Source organism: Balaenoptera physalus, assembly GCF_965194825.1.
Source record: "Balaenoptera physalus genome assembly, chromosome: 21".
NCBI classification, from domain to species: domain Eukaryota; kingdom Metazoa; phylum Chordata; class Mammalia; order Artiodactyla; family Balaenopteridae; genus Balaenoptera; species Balaenoptera physalus.
In genome coordinates, this window is record NC_138902.1 from 27,557,833 (window position 1) to 27,583,444 (window position 25,612).

Here is a 25,612-nt window from a genome sequence, read left to right on the forward strand (position 1 = left end):
CAAATGGAATGGATAGCCTAGGAAGCTACCTCACAATAACCCCTGCCAACTCATCTACTTGTCTCACCACTGAGGACTTTACCCCAAACATGCTTCACTCCTCCACCAGGAACACTCCATTCCAGAGCAATCATGGCTCTCAGCCCCTTACATCTCTGACCTCACCGACATTCCACTGGTCAGCCAGGTTCTGAACAAACCACAGATCTCTCAGCTAAGATATCCTCTAGTGAATCAGTGACACAGTGGTCACCGGTTGGCCCAGAGCCCTGACGAGCCCTGATGAAAGGACACCTCTAGTAACTTTTCTGTATAAAAGTACTACCTTCCTGAGCCAGAAGCTGATATCTAAGGCAATGTAAGGTATATTAGCTTGCTAGGGCTGCCAGAACAAAATACCACAAATTGGGGAGCTTAAATAATAGAAATTTATTTTCTCACAGTTATGGGGCTCGGAAGTCCAAGATTAAGGCGTCAGCAGGTTTGGTTTTCTCTGAACCCTCTGTTCTTGGCTGACTTCTTGCTGTGTCGTCACATGGTCTTCCCTCTGTGCACACACATCCCTGGTGTCTCTCTGTGTGTCCAAACTTGCTCTTCTTATAAGGATACCATCAGATTGAATCAAGGCCCATCCTTAATGGCCTCCTTTTAACTTAAGCACCTCTTTAAGGGCCCTACCGCCAAGTGCAGTCGCATGCGTAGGTACTGAGGGTTGGGGCTTCAACATATGTATTTTGGGGGAACATGATTCAGCCCATAAGACAGAGTAATCAATCAAATGGCCTTTTGACTATCTGATTACCCACTTCTCTGTGAATCAATCCTGTCATCCACAATGACTGACCAAATTAACCCAGTGAGATCTTACCCTCTAATCTGTGTCTTATTGACATTTTCTGCAGTCTCAGGATAGGTACCTGAAGCCTCCTTGTTGGATACCTAAACATATTACAACCAGGTCTCAAACACCCAATAAAAAGAGTACCAAACTGGGAACTTCCCTGGCGGTCCAGTGGTTAAGACTATGGGCTTCCACTGCAGCGGGGCACAGGTTCAATCCCTGCTTGGGGAACTGAGATCCCTGGTCCGGGAACTGAGATCCCACATGCCATGCAGTGTGGCAGAAAAAAAAAAAAAAGAGTACCAAACTGGTACAGGACCCCACCTCCTACCTGAAAATAAATAAAGCCTCTGCTTTGTGACCTCAGGGAACCTTGGACTTTTTCAGCCTGTGGGAAGAAATTTGGTAAGAAGCCTGATCTGGTTTTGGTCTTGAGCAATCTCATCCACACCCAACAGGGAAAGCACTCCTTTTCAACCCTGTAGGGTTTATAATTTAATTGGCCTGGATTGGAGCTCAGGCACTGTTTATAGTTTCCCATGGGTCGCTTGCATTTCTGCACATTTTGCACACAGAGCTTATGTTCTGGACTGTTTTTTTCAAGGATGTTTTTATAGTGAACAGCTTTGGGCAGACAGAGATAGTGGCTTCCCCAGAGCAGATGTTGGGTTTGTTTGCTTCCTCTGGGGTGCAAAGGCTGGGCAGACTTGCTTGTAACCTATTATAAAAGACTGAGGTTTCCTAAGCTCAGGGTTCCTCAGCTGTGACCTAGCCCACTGCCTGCACACCTTCCACCTGGATTATTCCACACTGCGCCCTTGGTATTTGCAGGCTGGACACATTGGTGCAAACATGAAGCTCATGTCTCTGACCCCGGAGTCTCTTAGTCTTCTGCCAGCAACCCTGAAACTGTGACAGGCCATCAGCATTTTAAAAGGTCACCAGGTGATTCTCTTGAGAATCACTGTCTTTAAGAAATCACTACTGATTCTGCTTCCTGTTTGATTGCTTTCCTGAGTCTTCTTTCACTCTCTTGCTTAATCTTCCCAGTAATTCTCCACTTAGGTTCCAGTTCCTGGTTCTCTGCCCCTGTGATGGCTTCAGACCGTCCCTTGTTTCTCAAGCCTGTTTTTACCCAAGCGGTCCTTGGTTCCTCTGTGTTCCATGCTTCAGAGCCACACGTCATTCTTGCTCCGTATCCAGTCCCACTCTGCAGGGCAGTGGCTCTGGTCCCTTAAAGTGGGGAAGGCAGTTGGACTCCAAGGATCAAGGGCAAAAGATCAAGTTGCTGAACAACAGACTCAGGAACTCAGGGCAAAGAGTCTGAGCAAAGAGAGATTAGGATCTCAGTAAAGAGAGAAAAAGGGAGCATTTTATTGAAGCATACGTTCTAAGATTCTCACAACTCATATCTAACACTGATGAGTATATTTAGAAACACAAAATAAAGATGTTTTTATTCTCCTCAGGTTGGCATCTCATTAGCCTCTACAGGTTCTCAATTATAGTCAGATATATTTCCCAATTTATAATTGCTTATCTTGCTATTCCTATTTCTATATACTACCGTGCTTTCATTCATAAATATGAGGCTCTAGCATGTTCCAAGGACTCTGATGGGAAATAAGGAGGAAAGAGAACATTAAACATCATCCCAGACCTTATAAAGTATCCAGTTAATTGACAAAGATAGGCTCATAAACAGAGAAATCATAATATATCATGGCAGTACAGTAGACATATAAGAACAAACCATTCCAGATGTCATTCTCATTTGTAACAACTATTATTTGTTTATTTTAAAGTTGCCTGGAGGAAATCAGGTGAATAGTTTTCTGTAGGGAATAAGGATATGTGTAGTGATAAGTGCAATATGTTAGCAGTTTAAGATCATTTAGTTTCTGCGAGGAAACCTGGCCTAATCAAAGGGAAAATGACCAAACTGTAAAATTTACACATAAAACATAAATAATAGGAAAATTATTTATTTTCCTAAATAATTCTGATTCTTTTTCCTGCCCTGCCCTTTTATTCTATTACCTTACTTACTATCCTAAGGCATATCAGGGTTTCAGAAGGGAAAACTGTATAAATGAAATGAAGCAAGATACAGTACACAAATAAAAAACTGTAAAATTTCACAAATATAATCTGCCATTTACACACTGATATTTAAACAATCTATTGTCATGATCTCTTATTAAACTATTGAAATCCTCAGATAACTGGCATATGCTATTCAATGTCCCTTGCAGAGATAACAGAGAGAAAGGGGTAAAATATAGTAGAAGACGTTAAATTTGGTATAATGCTTCATGTTGCTTGTTACTGGAATAGGAAAAGCTCTTTAGCAAAACCTGAAGTGATCAAGTTACTAGCACCACCATTGCACAAGGGTGTATGATGTAAGTTACAGAAACACGTAAGAAACATGGATTCTGACCTGCGTATTGCCTCTTGCCTCCAAGGTCAATGACGCTATTCTCCTCTCCTTCATCAAGGAGCTGGACTTCCTTCTCATGCAAAAGCTGCGCGATCTTGACCCGCTGCTGCTTGACCCGGGTCTCAAGCAGGTGCACCTGGGCTCTGAGCCGCGCCTGCTCCTGCAGGCAGTTCTCGAGAGCCTGCAGAGTAACGCGCATCTCGCTCTTAAGGGGAATAAACGCTCCGAACAAGCTGGATAAATTAATGATTCAAATTTGTCCCCAACTCCCATTTCAGAATAATATTCTAACCAGAAAGTGGTTTGCAAGTTCTAACACTGTTTGTTATTTGGAGAATAAGAAATTATGGCTTACGGTAAAGTGCTTGAACTAAAAAATGATATAAAATAATCTGAATGACTACACCAAGAGCTGTAGAGTGGTTGTCTCGTTTGATCCTCGTAACGATTCCACGAGGTAGGAAGGGACTCATCCTTGAGGAAACTTGCAATTTCTCAAGGAAACAGGAAATTCTCAGCGGGCAAGAGGAGTCAGGATTCATATCCAGTTCAAGGATCCTACTCTCAAACGCTACGTATCACCGCCTGAGTGCTTTCTTAACAGCAAAGTGCTTTACAGCATCATTACATGTGACTAGTGTGTCAGTCTCTAAAATAAACAAGGCTTTTGAATGACCTTTTTGTATTAATATGTTTTAAAAATATACTGAATGCTCACAACCTGATGACACATGGTCACCTTTCTAAGGGATGCTACTTTAGACCCTCAGATCCTTGAGTATCTTACCCATTTACCTGTTTCTGGAAATTCTACTGGAGTCACTTTACCTTTTGGCTTACTTATTGTTTTTCCCTTAATTACTTCAAAACAGGATGGAGAAGCCTGAGTCTTTCAGTTAAATTATTTACTTTCTCTAAAAAGGCAAATAACCCAAGAATATTGCATGTGAAAGAGTTTATCAGCTTCCTTCTACAGTGGCATCTGACTGAGCAGATTTCTCCAGAGATAAAGCAAATGTGGTGAGTTGGGAAGGGGAGTTGCAGAGGTGTGCCTCCTGGGAAAAGCTACTGAGAACAAGAAGCTGCAGTAAAGACCCTTAAGTACTCAACGCGGGGAGAGTTACTAGGGGATAGTGAAGAGAAAGGACAAAAGACAAATTTTTGCCTTTTTCCTGTTTTTACTTTGACAACTCTATTTGCATCTCATGTCATGATCTCCTGTGATAAACATAGATGTTTGCTGAGAAATTATGAATTTTAACGTGTAAGTGCCTTACACTACTTTTATATACATTATTTCCTAAAATAGGCATTTGAATACAGTCAGACATCTTTCCCAATTCATAATTGCATAACTTCCTGTTTCTATCTTTATGTGCTACCTTGTATTCATTCCATAAATATGAGGGCATACTGTGTTCTGGGCACTTTGCTAGGCTGTCTGAACAGCATGCTCAGATATTCTGTTTGGGGCAAAAGAAAGATGTAAATACATTGTCTTCCTATGAAGGACTATAACATAAACATAGAAATTCGGCCTCTAAACTGAAGGTCATATATCAAGAGAATGGAGAAATGATAGTAGAGGACTCCTTCCTCCCATCTCCAGGCCCAAGTCACTGAATCTCTCCCAGCTGTTTCTCTAGGACTATTTCTTATTTTCCGACTCTCTCTTCAACTCTCTTTGATTTATCCTCTCTGAACGAGTTATTTGCTTAGCCCCCTGAGTTATACCTGTCTAAAAAATGAACAGCAAAGACATTTTATGGCATCTGGAATCCTGTGTTGCTTTCTAATAGTGGGAAATTGGTTGTGATATTGTTAAATATAGTGGACTATACAATTTAAAAATAACTAAAGGATTACAGGGCAAGGATGTTCAATTTTTATGTGACTACATATACAGTGTTAGTAAGCTTATTTAAAACTTAGGGGTTTTCTTTCTCCCAGAACTTTGAGTAAATGATTGTTTTTCCCTTTTTACTCATGAATGGAGAGAGGCACAAGTTCATTGCAATTACTTTCAAATAATCTGTTTAGACTGACAGTGTCCGATACTGGAAAGCTCAAGGTCAATTTCAAAGGACAGTTTTAAATTCTTAATATTATGTAACCACCCAAATAACCCCAGTAAATAAAAAAGATTTTACTTAGTGTGAATACTGATTTTTACTTAAAAAAATTTTTTTAAGCACTTAGTAAGTGCCTATTATGTGGCAGGTGCTTTTTCATTTTCCCCCTAGTTAAGTTTTTTCAGTGACAAGTTACTATAAACGTTCTGCAAAATAAAAGAAAATTCAGATCTAAGTGGGTATTTAAAACAATAGTTTTTGTAATGAGCTTACCCAGTTTTCCCTGCCCATTACCAGAACAGTGGTGAGAAGGATGAAACTGATCATCTTCGCCATTTTTCCCACTGAAAGAACTGCAAGAACAAAAAGAATTTCATAAACTTAATTTATTGTGAATTTTTCATGAGACCAATGCTGGCTTGACTCAGAGTGATCCAGGAGGTCAGACACAGTTCCAGGCTGTTTCTAATCTGAGAGTCGCCATGGAAATTCTCCTCTACTTTCCCAGGCTTCCCCCCACAGAAGGATGCTCACTGTTACATTGTATAGAATTGAACCAGTTCCACAGCAAAAACAGAGGAACTCTGGCTCTTGGGAGTATGGAAGAGGCACAGGCTCTTTAAGAACATAGACGTGGTTTCATATTTTGGCTCATTCAGTTCCTAGTTGTGTGACCTTAGGCAACTTACTATAAAATGCTCCTGATCTGTAAAACAGACATCATAATTCTCACCTTATAGGATCGTGGTCATTTTGTTGTAATATTTTCAAACACCCTAGCATATGATAAGTGCTAAATGAATAGTCACTCATTTTGTATATGAAACGCTTTTTATTTTGACAAAAAGGAAGAAAGTAAGAGTTACAACAAATAGAAGGTGATATGCATTATTTTTCTCAGTGTTTTAATGTATAGGCAGCTACCAAGATAATATAAAACTTTAAGCTCTCTTTAAAGTTGCAGAGGAAAATTAACTTTACCATTTCTTGAGATTATTTTAAAAATCAGTCTTGAAGTCATGAGTCTTGATGAAAAATTTTGTTCATCCTCAAAATAACTTCTGTATGCTGCCAGTGGTGAATTTTCATAAATTTTAGAAGCTAAGGAGCTTAGAAGGGCAGAAATACCTGCATAATCTTCAGACAAATTGATACCTATTTCTTTTTGCTAAAAAAAAGAACCAGAATCAACTGAATTATTTATTTGTCAGCCTATTTTTATTCTTATAAAATCTATGACCGCTAGGTCCTTTTCATGTATCTCTTTCTCAATTTTTACGTAATTTAAAAAGTGGTTCCTGGGCTTCCTTGGTGGCGCAGTGGTTGAGAATCTGCCTGCCAATGCAGGGGACACGGGTTCGAGCCCTGGTCTGGGAAGATCCCATATGCCGCGGAGCAACTAGGCCCGTGAGCCACAATTACTGAGCCTGCGCGTCTGGAGCCTGTGCTCCGCAACAAGAGAGGTCACGATAGTGAGAGGCCCGCGCACCGCGATGAAGAGTGGCCCCCGCTCGCCGCAACTGGAGAAAGCCCTCGCACAGAAACGAAGACCCAACACAGCCAAAAATAAATATAAATAAATTAATTAATTAAAGAAACGTTTAAAAAAAAAAAAGTGGTTCCTATTCCTAAACTTTGCTGTCCGTTGGGATCACTTGGGGAGCTTTAAAAATATTTCCACGTCCAGAAATTGAATCAAATGTCTAAAGGTGGCAGTCAGGGCTTAGAATTTTTAAAAGACTCCCAGCTGATTCCAATGTACAGCAAAGTGTGAAAAGCAAGGATTTAGGGACTTAATAGACAATCTTTTTTTCAGTCTATGCTAACAAAATAGGTAGTTCTCAGTCCTTCTGGGGCCAAAAAAAAAAAAAAAGTTACAGAATGAGAGGGGCACTACTTAAATTCAGGGACAAATAGCATGCATGGGTGTCTTGGGAAGCACTGCATGATATAATGTGAATTTCTTAAATATGTGAAATTTGTGCATTACAGAGAGTAATAAAGAGTCTCCTAGATAAAACCATATAATTTTACTTCACACAGTTTTACTTCTGGCTGATATATTTTTTTATTACATACCTAGCACTGTCCTAGGCTATGCATTTTATAAGCATTTTATTTAATCCTCAAATAACTCTATAAGGCAACTACTATTATCCTCATCATACAAATGGATAGATCAGAGAGCTTAAGTCACTGAAGACCCAGCAATTGGGCTGAGGGCTTTCCACCTTGAAGGCCCATGACCCGCAACCTGTATTCTGCATGGCCTTCCTTTCTATATACATATACACCTGTTATATATATATATATATGGGGACACAGGCTGCACAGAGGTATAGAGGCCCTGCTACTTGGCTTTCTCCAGTGAACACCACTCTCACTCCTAAACATGGCTGTGACTTATTTGTTCCTAAGTTATGTGCTTCTGCAAGGGAACATTAGGTCAACCTGGCAGGAGAGGACAGGTCTCCTGCCAGGTTGACAGGAGAGGAGACAGCTGCACTAAACAGAAGCAGTCCTAGAGAATCGTGGCATCAGCAAGCATTTATTGATTATTGGCTATCTGCTCAGCAGTGTGCCACATGCTTTGGGAAAATAAAATATAGCTGCCACATCAAGGCAATGTTTTGGGGAAGAAATGAAAATAAATATTAAAAGGGAAATTAAAGACAACATAAATTTAATTACATGTATTATATTTCAATTTAATATACATTAAACCATATGTAATTAAATATAAAAACTAAATTTTTCCAGGTGACCTCTCAAGACAAAATTAATTACTTCCTCCACTGTGATCTCATACTATGTTTACAGACCAATATAGCATTCGTTCACTCAGTAAACACTGTTTGCTATGCTCCAGGCACTGTGCCAGGTGATAGAATTATCGTTTGATTTGTTTTTACATGTCTCTCTCCAACTGCTTCCTTTTGTCCATGCTATTTTGTTTAGAACAAGATTTTTGAAGGCAAAGGCCTCACCTTGCTACAACTGCTGTATCCCTAGCATCTAACTTATTATGGCAACCCTAATAAAAGTTTAGTTATTGCCTCTGAAGAAAAACTTCCCCGAGAGGGAATATCTTTCCCAGAGGGAAAAATATGAGTTCCTTGCCATAAAGCTAGTCTGTTTGCAGTGACATACTTCCTCTCCTATGCTTATCCTTGTCAAGGGGAAAACAATGGGCTAAGTATATTTTTGAAAATAAGTGTTAAGAAGGAGTTAGGGACTTTGGGTTGGATTGAACACATACATTTTTTTCTTTCTCACAAAACCCCACTAGAAAGGAGTAAAGAAAAATGGAAAAGACATGGATTGACAAGGTGGAAGAGAAAGGGAGAGGTGAAAACACCTGGCATGCAATGTCAACCAGATGACAAAAAGCACATGGGGGAATTGGCAGAGCTGCTAAAACTGAATAGCAAGCAGCAGCAGCAGGGAGTACCACCAGAAGCAAGCTAGGTTGCATTGCAGTATCCCAGATGGTGCTGGGTTGGAGGTGACCACTAGCTTGGAAGGCAGGGTGGAGGTGATGGGCTGATAGCTTCTCACCTAAACCCTGAACAGCCAGGTGAATAATGTTTTTCCCACCCCATCAGAAAATGAAAGGCTTCTTCTTTTTTTTTTTTTTTAATATTTTTTAAAAATTAATTAATTTATTTATTTTTGGCTGCATTGGGTCTTCGTTGCTGCACGTGGGCTTTCTCTAGTTGCAGGGAGCGGGGGCTACTCTTTGTTGAGGTGCACAGGCTTCTCATTGCAGTGGCTTCTCTTGCTGAGGAGCACGGGCTCTAGGCGCGCAGGCTTCAGTAGTTGTGGAGCATGGGCACAGTAGTTGTGGCTCGCGGGCTCTAGAGCGCAGGCTCAGTAGTTGTGGTGCACAGGCTTACTTGCTCCACGGCATGTGGAATCTTCCCGGACCAGGGCTCGAACCCGTGTCCCCTGCACTGGCAGGTGGATTCTTAACCACTGTGCCACCAGGGAAGCCCTGAAAGGCTTCTATTAAGGTCGAACCAAAGAGACTCCAGGTAGCATGACCACAGGTACAATGGAGGTCAAAAGAGAGACACTGTTCTATGAGTTTGAGCCCTCCCCAGGTTACTTCCATCCTGGCAGCCAGATAGCCACGCAGCCAGCTCTAAACTCCTCCCATTACTTTCCAGGCCAGAGATTGTGGGATTCCTCTCTGGAGGAATGAATAGCCTCACAGAAAAGATCTTCAGAAGTTGACATTGGGAGATTCCCCAACAAAAGAGCTATGTTCTTACCTGATCATTCTCCAAAGAAGCCCACCAGTTGGCAAGCTTCTTTTATGCACACAGGAAAGGTATAGGCACAATATTTTGCTTATTTCTTTTCTATCTGAAGGGAGGCTTATTTTAAATTACATTCTGTGTCCATATTTACTTAACAGTCTAAAGAGAAACACTTAAAGACCAAACTTTCTATATGACAACACTGGGCAGAAATCCATATGATAGCAATTAATTTACCATGAAAGTATATAATTTACTTGTTATCATTTAACCCTTTTATCCAACATTGTAGCATATATCCAGAGAAAACCATAATTCAAAAAGACACATGCACCCCAATGTTCATTGAAGCACTATTTATCATAGCCAGGTCATGGAAGCAACCTAAATGCCCATTGACAGACAAATGGATAAAGAAGATGTGGTATGTATATATAATGGAATATTACTCAGCCATAAAAAGGAAAGAAATTGGGTCATTTGTAGAGACGTGGATGGACCCAGAGACTGTCATACAGAGTGAAGTAAGTCAGAAAGAGAAAAACAAATATCGTATATTAACGCATGTATGTGGAATCTGGAAAAATGGTACACATGAACTGGTTTGCAGGGCAGAAATAAGGACACAGATGTAGAGAACATACGTATGGACAAAAAGGGTGGGAAAGTGGGGCGGGGGGGCAGGGGTGGTGGTGATGGTGGGATGAATTGGGAGATTGGGATTGACATATATACACTAATATGTATACGATAGATAATAAAAAAATAAAATTAAAAATATCCAACATTGTAAACAAAATAACCAAAATACACAGAAGGAAGTGAAGTGCTGAGTAGATTACACAGCTAAATGGACAAAGAAATTAGATAAAACACAAGACATACAATTGTTCATTACAGAAAAGTTCCAAAGAGCATTTATAGACCCATTTTTTTTTCAGTAAGTCATCCTTTTATACATGCATATGATAAAGTTTGTAGTAACAGTTTAGGAAAACGGATATTTTACTCTATTATCCTAGTAGCTAGTTTTCTTTAAATTCAAGCATGTATTGTGTACCTGCTTTATGCCAGGTGCTATGTATACTAGATGCTTATACATATAGCTTATTTTAAATATATTTAATTATATTTAAAATATTAGCTTATATTAACATGTAGAGAAAATTAAGTTAATTATGGCATTTAAAATGTTTTCCAGTGTAAAACAGAGACCCCCACCCCCGCTCTGTGGGATTTTAGAGGGGATAGAAGTGACGTGACAAGAAAAATGCAAGCAAACAGAAGTATAAACAAATTGAGAAGGAAGATGAATAGGCTTGCTATCAGTATCTTCTAATTGATAAAGTAATCTTGGAATTCTATTAAAAACTCATCTAGGTAGCTTTTTTTTATATGAAAGATAAAGTCAGAGCCCATTTGCAATGCAGTAGTCTCCTAAACTTTGCATTTGCTGATGCTGAGGTCATACCTACAAAATTAGCAAAATTTCAGGTTGAAATGAAAACCCTAATCCAAGACATCTGATGTTATAATCAAACACATTTTCATCCTGATCCTGGGGGTAGTTTCATGTTCCTTTTGTCTGGGAGTTCTTGGAAAGATCTGCCATTATCATCAGTCCGACTGTCAAGACTCTATTTGTAAAGAAAGAGCTTGCAGAAGAATAAATTCTCACTACAATTATGACAATTTAGGTATATATGGAATGAAGACATTTCCACCTTTCCTGTTAGGCATAGCAGTCAAACACTGCTATAGTAAGACTTATTTTCTTTAGATTTAGCTATACCAGTTGTCTAATCTTGTTCATTTAGACATAATTATATGCAATTAAGGCCTAATAAAATACAACAAATCTCTGAAAAATGTGCCTCCTTTCCTCCATCAGAATGAAAGATAGAAAAAAATATGAGGAAAAACAAAAAAGAAAGAATCCAATTACTTTCAATGTCTGTATTCCATAAATCCCATTAGAAAAAATATGTATATGTTGTCAATGTATCTACTGTTGTCTGTACTAAATGTCAATGATTTTGAGTAGTATTTCATTGTAAACTTATCACTGATCTTTTTCCTAAGAAGAGCTGAGATGGTGACTACTGCTCTCTAAAGATCGTAAAGAACAAAAAGCTATTTGTCTTGTTTATGAATTATATGCAGTACTTGTCTACTTGAATCATAAATATCTTCACTGTTTTCTGCTACATTGACCAGCTTCTGAATTATCTATCCTTTTTCAAAATAGAAAATGCAAGTACCCTTTGACGTTAATACTATCGTTAATTCTCTCAGTTAACATGTTTTTCAATACTATGTAAAATTGTGATTTAAAAAGGCTAATTTTAAAAAGAAAAATGAACAAACCTCCATACTGTGAAAACGCAGATATAACAGAAAGCAGGGATTTGAACAGATAGTTGTACACCAGTGTTTACAGTAGCATTATTCACAATAGCCACAAGGTAGAAACAACCCAAATGTGTATCGACAGATGACTAGATAAACAGAAAGACATATATACGCACAATGAAATATTAACTTGAAACTAACACAATATTGTAAATCAACTACACTTCAAAAAAACAGAAAAAAAACCCAACAACAAAAAAAGTGTTAGCTTCCAGAGAAGGGGGATGGAGTAGAAGGAATGAGCCCAGGGACAGCCGATTTTCATCATAAGCCTCTCTGTATTATTTGACGTTCTTTAACTATGTACACTTTGATACACATTTTTAAACATCAAATTTTAAAACTCCATGATTTAATTTACATATGTAGAGGATTTTCAGACATGAAAATCCCTGACATGATTTTAAGTGTTTTTAACTGTCATTACCTAAAATTATTTTAAAATAACATAGGGGCTTCTCTGGTGGTGCAGTGGTTAAGAATCCTCCTGCCAATGCAGGGGACACGGGTTCGAGCCCTGGTCTGGGAAGATCCCACATGCCGCGGAGCAACTAAGCCCGTGCGCCACAACTACTGAGCCTGCTCTCTAGAGCCTGTGAGCCACAACTACTGAGCCCACGTGCCACAACTACTGAAGCCCAAGCGCCCAGAGCCTGTGCTCCGCAACAAGAGAAGCCACCGCAATGAGAAGCCTGCGCACCGCAACAAAGAGTAGCCCCCGCTCACCACAACTAGAGAAAGCCTGCGCGCAGCAACGAAGACCCAATACAGCCAAAAATAAAAAAAAAAATTAAATAAATAAATTAAAAAAAAATAACAACATATTACCACAAACTGGGTGGCTTAAAATAACAGAAGTTTATTGTCTCACATTGTGGAGGATAGAAATATGAAGTCAAGTCAGCATGCCTATGCACCCTTCAAGAAGTTCTAAGGAAGAATCAATCCTTCCCTGCCTCTTCTAGCTTCTGGTGGTTGCCAGCAATCTTTGGCGTTCCTTGGCCTTGTGTCAACATAACTCTACTCTCTGCCTCCATCTTCACATGGCTGTCTTCCCTTTGTATGTCTCTGTGTCCAAATTTCTCTCTTAATACAAGGACCCCAGTCATTGGATTAAGGTTCCAATATGACCTATTGTAATTTGATTACATCTCCAAAGACCCTGTGTCCAAATAAGGTTACACTCACAAGTAACGGGATTTAGAATTGAACATATCACTTTAGAAGACACAATTTAATCCAGTACAGGTACTCAACAAAATATTTGTTGAATGGATGAGAAGAAAAATTGTGAACCTAAGTTACAATTTTAGAACTTCCCAGTATCTGTTATTGCAATTTTATAGTTGTTTACTAGAGACCGAATTCAGTTGGTCTGCTGAATTTATTAGATGTCCCTGTCAGATTCCCTCCATCATCTCCCCACTCCCAGTAACAACTAGAAACACTTAACAAACTATGCCTTTCATAAAGTTTGTATTGATTTGCAAATATGACATTGCAGTGTGTGATAGCTTAAAAAGAGTTACTTTTAAAAGAGATATTTGGATTTATAAAATCCCCAAAGGAAAAAAAAATTAACTGAAAACTTAATACCTAAAATATTTAAAATTTGGCTCTTAATGGGCTAAAGCTATTATCATACCTATCTCATAATAAATTATTAGTTTGACTCATTTTTCAGTTGGTAATAAATATATTTCTTGAGCAAAATTACAATAGGTATGCTCCTATTTAAAAGAAAATCTCATTTGTATCCTTAAGGTCATTTATTATTTAATTTTAAAATTTACCATGAAGTTCAAGTAGCAAAAAGTAAAAACAAAACAAAACAAAAAAACCCTCCACATAATGGAGGTTTCTTAACATGTAATCAACTACACAGTCATAAACATATAAAGTTTTTTAATGTTACAGAAAATAAGAAGCAAGATAATTGTTTTATTATAAGCAAGCAAAAGAAAATAAAGACGGAAAATAGATTTTTTTTAAAACACATAAAAGAGATTTTTGAAGTAGAAAGTATTATCCCATGAGGTTAGAACACACAATCAAAATATAATTAAAGGAAGTGAGATCATCCAGTTGAACACTGCCAACATTTGAGGAAGCAAGGCTCAGAGAGGGCATATCATCTGCCTAAAGAAATAAAATAGACCCTCCTAGAGTAACAATAATAAAAAAAAAATTAAACAAATGGGACCTAATTAAACTTAAAAGCTTTTGCTTTTAAGCAAAGGAAACCATAAACAAGACGAAAAGACAACCCTCAAAATGGGAGAAAATATTTGCAAACGAAGCAACTGACACTTATTTGTGGAATCTAAAAAAAATGATAAAATGAACTTATTTACAAAACAGAAACAGACCCACAGACATAGAAAACAAACTTATGGTTACCAAAGGGGAGAGGGGTGGGGACAAATTAGGAGCTTGGGATTAACATATACACACTATTATATATAAAATAGATAAACAAAAAGGACCTACTGTATAGGTAGGTCCTTGTTTTATATATATCTCTCTATATATAACTGAATCACTTTGCTATACACTAGCCCAGAGCCTGTGCACCGCAACAAGAAAAGCCATCCAATGAGAAGTCCGTGCATCACAATGAAGAGTAGCCTCTGCTCCCCGCAACTAGAGAAAGCCCGCACAGCAATGAAGACTCAAGGCAGCCAAAAAACAAAAAAACAAAAAAAGTGCTCTGGGAGATGCTGGGAAATTATATTATATACAGATTGCAATGCATTATGTTTGGTAGAAGATAAAGGGGCAGGAACTTGCCTGGTGGTGCAATGGTTAAGAATCCGCCTGCCAATGCAGGGAACACGGGTTTGAGCCCTGGTCCCAGAAGATCCCACATGCCGTGGAGCAACTAAGCCCGTGTGCCACAACTACTGAGCCTGTGCTCTAGAGCCCGCGAGCCACGACTACTGAGCCCACGTGCCACAACTACTGAAGGCCGTGTGCCTAGAGCCCATGCTCTGCAAGGAGAGAAGCCACCGCAATGAGAAGCCCGTACACCACAACGAAGAATGGCCTCCATTCACCACAACTAGAGAAAAGCCCGCGCGCAGCAACGAAGACCCAATGCAGCCAAAAATAAATAAATAGATAAATAAATATATTAAAAAAGAAAGAAAGAAAATAAAGGGGCAGTGAAAAGCTTTGGCAGGTTTCTCTTGCCATTGAATTTCCAATTCATTGCCATTAAAATAATCAAATCTGATCTTTCCCAGAGAAAGGAGGCAGCCTCTAGTCTGGCAGATCCTTAAACAATAAGGCATTTCAAAATGTTATTATATATATTTAAAAGTCATTATATTAACTTGATCATCTTTAGAATAATTCCTGAGAATATCTTAAGTCTTTTAAAATTCCCCAGTGCCTCCATTAGTAATTCCAGCCATCTTCTATAATATTGAAGAAATGTTTAGGTATAAGAAACTTGCTTTGAAATTCTGATCTCCATCATTCATCATAGTAAACCATCATTATTCTGCAAACCTGGATTGTGGTGAAGTGATATCAGATTACTTCACTCCTCACTATACAACTAGTTGTATTTATTTTACAATGTTTTTGCTTTGGGCTATCTCAAAATTTTAATTATTATAAAATTAAAATAGTTTTCAAATGGCTATTCTTTGATGTACTGTATCATTTGATATAAATTGTTCTAAGTGTAAGTCCATTTTTTTCCCAATAAAATCTTTGAGTTTAATTGATTATAGTAAATTAAATATAAACACAAAAATTTTAAGTTTGGGACTAAAAAGTTCTACAGCTGACATGTAACTTTTAAAAACACAATTACCAAACACAAGTACATTACTAGCATGTAATGGTAATTCAAAAATGGTATGTTTTAAGTGAGCTATTATGAAAGGATACAGATAAAAGAAATTAAAAAGAAGAAAAAGTTACTGAAGGAAGCATATTTAATAAGTTAGCATTCACAAATGGTAATGTGTAAGACATATTAATGTGTCTCATATTAATGGAAGACAGTTAAAATTACCCATAAACACAGACTTAGAGACTCCTTTTGGGTTATTTTCTTCTAATTTTTTCCCTTTTTCTGGTAATGGAATACAACAGTATCTTTGTTACTTATCTCAAGAATTTACACTCAATGAAAGCTTTAAAAAGCCAAGTTAGTTTGATTCCCAAAAGAAAGAAATAAAGAAGAACATTTCTGAAGTTTTTACTTCTGAAGAGGAAATAACAACATCCATTTTATTTTCCATTTTGTATATTAAAACTGCAAATCTTTTTATTTACATCAAATTCTCATCCAATTCATTCAAAATGTACCAGGAATGAAAAGGAGATGTAATTCTAAATCTCTTTTCCAAGTGGCAGAAGCGGCCATCTCTCTAATCAACCTAACCTTTCTCAAGAGCCAACAGTTGTTTCTCGAGTTATGCTTAATATCATGCCTAGGAAATCAACTAGCATTACCACAATTATGTCAAAAGTGCAGAGAGGTTAAATACCTTGCCTAAAGTCACAAAGGAGTCAGAGACACAGCTTAGGTGAGGTCCAGCCACTCTGTCTCCCAGGCTCCTCTAACTGCATTCAGACTTTGTAATTGCTTCCCTGTTATTTGATTAGAAATAGGGACAGTGTTGATTCTGGCTTTAGTCCAGAAACAAATAGATGAGGAAATCAGTTTAACTGGAAGGAAAACTAAAAGAGGGAATTCAAGGACAAATCCCAGTACTCTGATATTTTTCTTTTTTTCTCCTATTTGCATGAATTTTTACTAAAAATCCAATAATATATCTTTATAAAAACATATCTCTGATTTTTTAACCTCTTACTATTGTGCTCATCCAGAGAATTTTTGTATTTTGATTAACTTCAGTAATGTTCACTTGAAGATTAAGTAAAACCAAAGTTTGGTTGAAGCTTTACTTTCTGGTACTAACGATAATAAAATTTTACCTATAAAGATACGGATTAAAATTTCATTTCAACTACAATATGGAGAGAAGTCAAAGTTTTCTTAGTTATAAAAATGTGGCAAGTTAATAATTGTCAAGATGAAACAGTCAGTTTCTTTGACCTTTAAGAAAAGCAAAAATATTCCCTGAGGTGCAAAATTGTGAAATTTATCTGTAAGCATCAATTATCCTCTGATCGAGCTGTTCCTTTTGTTTTAAACTGTAGAGGATTTTCTAATGTGTAAGACGTTAGCTCCATTAATCATATTGCACAATAGTTTCAGACTGGAAGCCCAGGTTCATCGTTTCTTTTTTCATTCTGATGTAACTCACGCTGTTGTTTGCTGTTTGTTCTGTGATCCCTATTTATTAACAGATTCCAGTAAAAAGTTGTTTTTCTCTCTGTTCTTTGTTGTTTTCTGGACTAAAGTATTGCTGGTGTTTGGACTTCCCATTAAGCATTTTCTCATCATTCACTCAGAAATTTCCAAGTTTATTAAGGAAAAGGTAATCCTGATGATTTACTGGAAAGAAAAAGTCAACTAGGTTGGAGTGATTTACACACATGGGATAAGTGGAAATTACACATTTACAATAACGATTCAAGCTGCCGCTGTTAAATTTCAAAAGCAAAGGTATGGGATTATTTGGCTGATTTGATAATTACCTCTGGTAAAATGCAGTATTTTGAAATACAGACCTATTTTTTTCCTCCTTGTATCCTTTTTGCCTCCTTCCCATTCAAGCATTTAGTAAACCCTGAGCTCACGTCCTCAGGTACCTATAACTGTATGTCCCAGTAACAGCAGCTATCACACGTGGCACCCTTATGTACCAGACGTGGTAAATATACTAACTCATTCAGCGCCAACAGCCCCATCAACGGGTATTGTTACTATCCCCATTTCACAAATGAGGAAACCAAGGCACAGAGGTTTAAGTAACTTGCCCAAGGTCAAGTTACAATTAGCAAGAGGTAGAGCTAGGATTCAAAGGCAGTCTGGCTCAGAATCTGTGCTCTTTACCGTTAAAGATGATCAATGCTATCTGTCAAGGATTCGAGCAGCACCATGGCCTCAGGAGAAACCTGGGAAAAGCTAATCAGACAATAAGGACAGAATCTAGGGTCAATGTTCTGTGAAGGTGTGCCAGAACCTGAACTTCTTGGGAGGAATGTTAGTACTGCAGTCCATGGATGCATTGTCAGAGCATCAGGAAAGGTCAGATTTGTGACCTTGCACAATTGTACCAAAGCTATGAAATGAGAATGAGACCTCAGCTCACTGGCTGACAGAAGCATGAGAAAACAACGAGACAAGACGAGCAGGTGGGATCCAGTGTTTGAGGAGATGGACCAGAAACAGAACGGTTGGGATGCATACTGTAAGGCATGCCTGCTTTTTTTCTTTCTTTCTTAAAAATTGAAGTATAGTTGCTGTACAATATTATATGTTATAGGTGTACAATATAGTGATTCACAATTTTTAAAGGTTATACACCAGTTACAATTATAAAATATGTGCCATAGTCCCCATGTTGTACAGTATATCCTTATAGCTTATTTTATACCTAATAGTTTGTACCTCTTACTCCCCTATCCAATATTGCCCCACCCTCTTCCCTCTCCTCACTGGTAACCACTAGTTTGTTCTCTACATCTGTGAGTCTGCTTCTTTTTTGTTATATCACTAGTTTGTTGTATTTTTTAGATTCTACGTATAAGTGATATCAGACAGTATTTGTCTTTGTCTGATTTATTACACTTAGCATACAGGGCTCAGCTTCTCAAAGGGGCTTCACTGAGCAGCACAGTGAGCTCATTAGGCTTACATCTTAACTTAGCTTGTCTAGAAGTTGGATTTTACACATTTACCCTAAGTGATTATTTTCTGGAGAACGGACTCATACTTAACAGTTTCTCCAGGGATATATAAAACAGAAAAGTGAACTTATTAATTTAGGAAAAGAGAATTGCTTGGTAAGATAACCCGTTTAGGAATTTGCATAGAGGACTTCCTCATGGTGGACAAAATTGCCCCAGAGCAAATCAAGCAAAAGGAATTTTTTTTTTTTTTAAAGAAATTCACGTTCTTTTATTTATTTATTTATTTATTTATGACTGTGTTGGGTCTTCGTTTCTGTGCGAGGGCTTTCTCTAGTTGTGGCAAGTGGGGACCACTCTTCATCGCGGTGCGCAGGCCTCTCACCATCGCGGCCTCTCTTGTTGCAGAGCACAGGCTCCAGACGCGCAGGCTCAGCAATTGTGGCTCACGGGCCCAGCCGCTCCGCGGCATGCGGGATCCTCCCAGACCAGGGCTCGAACCCGTGTCCCCTGCATTGGCAGGCAGACTCTCAACCACTGCGCCACCAGGGAAGCCCGCAAAAGGAATTTTGATGAACAAAGAACATGAATAAAGAGCATTGGACTTAGAGGCTTTTTTTTTTTTTCAAAGTAAAGTAATTAGATAAACTTTTCTTCTCTGACCCGAGAATATTTCCATTGGATAACAGGTACAGTTGCACCAAGATCAGGTCACTCTGGCTCCCAGACAAGATTAGATGAGCACTGACAAATTTTTTTCCTTCTCCTTTTGGAAGACCATATTCAGAGAAGCTTCTCAACTAATACATCAGTTATAACACAGTTGTCAGCCAAACCCTCTGGACTCTGTATTGTGTCTGCCCCTTACCTGATACCTGACCCAGTCCCAGGAGGAAGGTTGAACTCCAGGTCTCCCCAACTCCAGTCCGCTCCTGCCTGCAGCAGTGAACATGTCTGTTCTCAGCCCCATCACGAACTAGACAACTGATCGTATATCCTTTAGTGTATTCTACCAGCAAACATTTCTGATGGTTATATTTTCCAACCTTGACTCCCAGTGAAGGGGGAGACACCTTTTATGGGACTTATAAAATCCTGTGCTCTGAATACAGTGATCACATTTTAAACTTAAAAATATGACTTTTATCAAAATATTTAGGGTGGAACATATTTTATATATCAAGGAAAGAGGTTAACAAGACTAGTCTTCATTTCAGGAAACTAACAGAGCTTCCTCAGGTGGAGGTTATGAAGCTCCTAAATATATAAACTTCCTAAAATGTTGGTTTAGATATCATTTCATATGGAGTCCTGAAAGGATATAAAACATTCTCATGTAGCACAAGTCTGAGAAATTACTATGGAAAAGCATTTTAAAATTAGTAAAACTAAACCAATTTCACTGGTGAGTCACCCTACCCATTCCTATTGTCTATGTAACCAGTAAAAGTTTAAATTAATAGATGCTCAATAAACGGGTCCTGAATTAATTAATCCATGTCATGTCAATATGAATGGTATGGTCAAGGGAATAAAAGCGTTTTACTGAAGACTGAGAGAACTGCATTAATTTCCAAGTTCTGTCATGGCTCATTCTATGCTCCTGAGCAAGTCATTGCTCCTCTCTGAACCTGTCTTCTCATCTGTGAAAAAAGCTATTGGATCTAATGGTCCCTACGATCCACTCCCACTTTTAAATTCTTTTTTGCTTATTTATTATTATCTACAAGAAACCTTCCTAGAACATATTATGAAAGAGGATTAAAGTTTTATATCAAAGTTAGGAAAGTTCATGGATAACTAGGCAATGCTGGTAAGTATGTGTAACGGATGAGTAAACTAGGTTGGAACTGAGACTTGGGTAGAGAGTCCTGTGGAATTAGGGATCCCCTTCATAGTTCCTCTGGGGCTCAAAACAGATAATCACAAAGCTGCTGTAATTATCCAGTTGGAAAACCTATATTATTACCTAAAAAATCTAGTTGCTTTGCTCTGTTCCTGGCCAACTCCTAGAGTTCTGGGACCATGGTGGTCTTGAAATGCTGCTGTTACTACCAGGCAGATTTCAAAATGTAAGTGGTGGTTGTAGGAAAAGGCCACTTTCTTCTTCCTTAACCTAATCTAGACTTGGACACAAGCCCCTTCCCTGAAACCCCAACAAAAGCATTTGATAGGCTGTGATGTTTGCAAAACTTCTGAAACATTGGGGATAATGGAAAGAAATTACAATGCAGAGAAGGAAAATGTAAACAGGAATATTAGCTATGACTATTCTCTTCTCCATAGAGGTCTCCCATGGGCCATCTCTTCCCTTATTAATGGACCCAAACTACTGACATGTTGAAGGAATTACATAACCTCCCATGCAGAGAATGTCCTTGGTCATATCCTACCCTTAATTCCTCTCTTGCTTTATAAGAAGGGAAAAAATTTCTATATCCCCAGCCAATAAAGTACTAACCACTACTGATTCTTTACCTACAATTAAGACAACAATTTATAGATTATGCAGAAAAATTTTGCTTTTTTTCCCACAAACTTTCCATTTCAGAATATAATCTGTGTTATATTTTGCATAATAAAAGCTCATTAAAGTATCACCCACGGAGAAAAAGAAAAGTTTTCTCCAAAGATAAATAATGGTTCTGCTCCTAGCTAAACAAAAAAATTGTCACCAAAATCTTCTTGTTAAATATGGTGGATTGACCACATATTTTAATATGTGCTTCCTCTTCAAATCCCTTTAAAATGACAGCAAAGAAATAAAAAGGCATAAACCTACAATGTCAAAGCAAACAGGAATGATATGTGAAGAGATAAGAGAGTACAACAACTTATTGGAAGAGATTTTAGAGGAACCACAAAATTCAAGAGTGACTGTCAAGGCTGAAAATAAGGAGATTGGTAAAATAATATAAAAAGTGTAGTTGGACCCTATAGCCTCTTCCCCAGCCCATGTAACTCCTACCCTCTTTATTCATACACTACCTACCACTTGTCCATTTTTTATTCCTAAAAGAATTTGGTCTGGAACTTATTTTCATTTGAGGATAGTAGGAATGTTGAAAGGTAGGAGCCATAACAGAGAAGTTAAAATAAAGCATGTATAGAAAAAGTACAACCAGGCACCTCTTTCAAACAAGATTGCTCAGGCAGGCTTGTATTTCCTGGCAGGAGACAGGGTTCTTCTCGGGAGAAATGGAATGGCCCCACAGGAAAAAAAATTAAGTATACTAAAATATAATGCTCCCTCCACAGACATGCCAGCTCACCACTTAACCATATATTGAATCTCTCCAGTCCACAAACTCTACCCATGAACATTAAGCTAGCTTTCCGTTAGCTTTGTTGGTGCCTCACATAGAGATAACCAAGGATCACCAGACATTTGAAGAATGTCTCCAATATGAAAAACAGAGATAAAAACAAGGGAAGAAAAAAATAAAAATGGAACTCAGGGAATACAGAATACTGGGGGCCAGGCAGTGTTCTAGATGCTGGGGAAATTGTAATGAACAAAACAGACAAAAGTCTCTGCCCTCATAGAGCTTACATTCTAGCAGAAAGGGGGAAGTAAACATTAAACGAAATAAATAAATAGATTTGTTAGAAAGTGATGTCTGCCATATACTGTGAAGAAAAATAAGTCAGTGGAGAGGCTTCGTGAGTGGCTAGGGGAAAGAGAGGCAAATTTAGATAGAGTGGGCCAGGGAAGGCTTTACTGAGATGACATTTGATCAAAGACTTGAAGGAGATAAGAAAGTAAATCATGGGGATATCTGGGGACAGAGGGAGGAAGGAAGCAGTCCAGGCAGAGAGACTAGGTAGTGCAAAGGCTATGAGGCTGAAGTGTGTCCGAATGTCTGAGGAATAGCTAGGAAGCAAGCAGTCAATGTGTTCAGAGAGATAACAGAGATTAGATTATAGACAGACTACTAGTCTGTTGAAAGGAATTTGACTTTTACTTTGAGTGATGGGCAAGCCACTGAGGTATTTTTGAACCAAGAAATAATATGATGTGACCTACATTTAAAAGAAAAGACATATTTGGGAGACACAAGAGTGGAGGTAGAGAGACCAGTAAGAGACTAGAGGAATACTCCAGGCAAGAAATGATGGCAGGTCAGAACAGGATGCTAATAGTGGAGGTGAAGAGGAATGGATATAATTTGAAAGTAGACGAATGATTTCCTGACAGTTTGAATGTGAGTTGTGAGAGAAAAAAAGTAGTCAAAGATGACTTCAAAGTTTCTGGTCTTAGCTACCTGAAAGATGGACATGTCAATAAGCTGAGGTGGGGAAGAATGAAAGAATGACAATTTGGAGCAAGGAGGAGAGATCAAGAACTCTATTTTGGAAACGGTAAGTTTGAGATGACTGTTGAACATGCAAGGAAAATGTCAAGAAGGCACTTGGATTACAGAGTCTACAGTTAGGGGAAAATACATATTTTAAAGTCAGTACCACAAAGAATGGTATTGAAAGTTATAAGATGAATGAGGACAGCAAGGATGTAGTACAGATTCAGAAGGGAAGAGGTAAAAATACCGAGCCCTGGGGTAATCCAACGTTAAGAAGCTGGGGAGATGAGGCACAAAGAGCAAAGAATAGCAGAAAGGAGTTGTCAGTGGGGTAGGAGGAAAACCAGGAATGAGCGACGTCCTAGGAACCAGGTGAGAAGATGCTTCAAGGAGAAGGGGGTCATTCATGTGTCTAGCAGATAAAGTAACAGGAGGACTGAGAACTGATCCTTGGATGAAGAAACATGAAGGTCCTTGGAGACTGTGACAAGGTCAGTTTCAGTGGAATGGTGGGGTGAAAGCCTGGTCAGAGTGAGTTTAAGAGAGAATGGGAGGGGATAAATTGGACATAGCTAAAAAGAAGTACAACTGCTATAATGGGAAGTAAAGAAAAGGTTTTGTTTTATTTTTTAAGGTGGGAGATGTCTGCAGAATAAAACTCCTTCCAAACTATATTTAGTATTATCAGAAAAGTAAGAAACAATACTGGAATGCTGTTATTTTTATTTAAAAAGGAACAATTAGCACAAAGCAGAAAAAGCTCAAAGAAATTAAATGAAATAGCCAAAATTAAACAAACTTCACTGAGTGGATTAGAATATATATTCAAGGAAACCTCCCAGAAAGTAGAATAAAAATACAAGGGTAGTAAAATAGGACAGAAAAGATAAGAAAATTAGAGGTATAAGTTTAGGAAGTCAAGCATGTACCTAACAGAACTTTCAAAGAGGAGATAGAACAAATGGAGAGTGAATTATCAAAGAAACAATAGAAAAATAATTCCCAGAACTGAAGGAGTTGAAGTTGAGTTTATTTAGTGTCCAGCACAACGACTTTTAAAAACAAGACAAAAAACACCCACCCCTTGGGCAAATCATGATAAAAATGTGAATAACAGTGTTAGTGAAAAGTTGCAAAAAGCTTTCAGAAGTGAAATCACATAAAAAGTACTGAGACTCAGAATGGCATCATGCTTCTCCACAGAAAGAATGCCTTAAAAATTCTGAGGGAATTTATATTTTCCAAATCAGGACTCTACACTGCCAAGCTAGCAATCAAGTGTGAAGTGTGAATAAAGCCATTTCAGACATGCAAGAACTAAAAAAACAAAAACGAAAACAGCAAACAAAAAACTGCCTTAACATAGCCTTTCTGAGAAAGAGTCTGACAATATGATCTAGAAAAATAAGGGCGAATGAAGATCGATACATCAGAAGACAAGGAAAAGGAACAAAGAAAAAGGGTTCATTTCCCAGAAATCCCTTTCCCTTGCCAGAGCTGGGATTCTTGTGGGAGATTGGGAGGGCAGAAATGAAGCGGCAGGCTTTGTAGCTCTCACATGCTGTTGCCTATCTGTTGGCTCATCTCACTGGCATAAGATCTCTGCCAGGCCTGCAGCTGCCCCGCCTCCCCTGGATCTTCCTTCAGCACATGACAAAGGGTTCAGCTTCTACAGGACAGCCGCAACACCCAGGTCAGAGGCAACAAGAACTGACACAGCTTGCAGTCCGTCCTCATGGGCTCCAGCTCCTGCTTCCCGTACAACCATCTACCCTTTTCGCTCACCTACCCTCCATCCTTCGAACTCCTCCGGCATCTTATGTTAAGAAAAGGGCCTTTGAGAGACCCACAGTAGCCTAAGGTCATTCCTTATATATCCTAGAGGCTCTGCTTCTCTGATTGAACTCTGTTATATGCAGGATCCCAAACAGGAAAACCGAATGCCAGAGAAGGAATTTTTCAAATGCACTGTTGTTTCCTGGAGGACTCACTGGCCCTCTTGGCCGGCTACATGAAGCACGTAAAAAGTAATCTTAATAGACATTGGACAGATCTCCCAAAATGTATAGCTTCAGGTCCCACAAAACCTGTATCCTCCCCTGCTTACCAGTTAAGATAAAATGAAATGCTTATTTACTACTCTTCTTTTCAGAGGTTTCTTGCCTATCTGAAATTTTTTCCCTCTGGTATCTAACCAACTCTAAATTAGTTGCCTAACAGGGCAAAGTGCAAAAGATGTTTTCTTATTCAATTTATTTTCCCTGTAAAGAATAAAAAGAGCTCTGGGCAAGGAATGTTTGTTTTTCTTTCGACATGTATGCAAGGACTTCAGAATTGCATATATTTTATGCTTCTGAAGAATAACATCTTTCTTATTAAAGAAGAATCTCCCCATAAGATCACGTCATTAAAAAAAAAAACAATTGCAACCAAATAAATATTAAATTCTAATAGAAAACAGATTTTTTACACTAAATACATGAAGAAGAAATTCAGCTATATTG

General features: G+C 38.3%; 1 protein-coding gene across 3 annotated transcripts in view; it reads right to left on the bottom strand.

Annotated features, from left to right (window-relative positions):
• Window positions 1–25,612, bottom strand: part of FGL1 (fibrinogen like 1) — a 56,356-nt gene that overhangs the window by 16,348 nt on the left and 14,396 nt on the right. The window contains exons 1-3 of one of the 3 annotated variants that reach the window (XM_082444537.1): window positions 16,536–16,638; window positions 5,630–5,709; window positions 3,285–3,465 (exon numbers count right to left, since the gene is read on the bottom strand). In XM_082444537.1, the coding sequence (XP_082300663.1) occupies window positions 3,285–3,465; window positions 5,630–5,692 (244 nt within the window). In that variant the 5' untranslated portion in view covers window positions 5,693–5,709; window positions 16,536–16,638. Of the gene's footprint in view, window positions 1–3,284; window positions 3,518–5,629; window positions 5,710–16,535; window positions 16,639–25,612 lie in introns of those variants that run through there. The other 2 variants (XM_082444539.1, XM_082444538.1) reach the window with 2 other exon arrangements.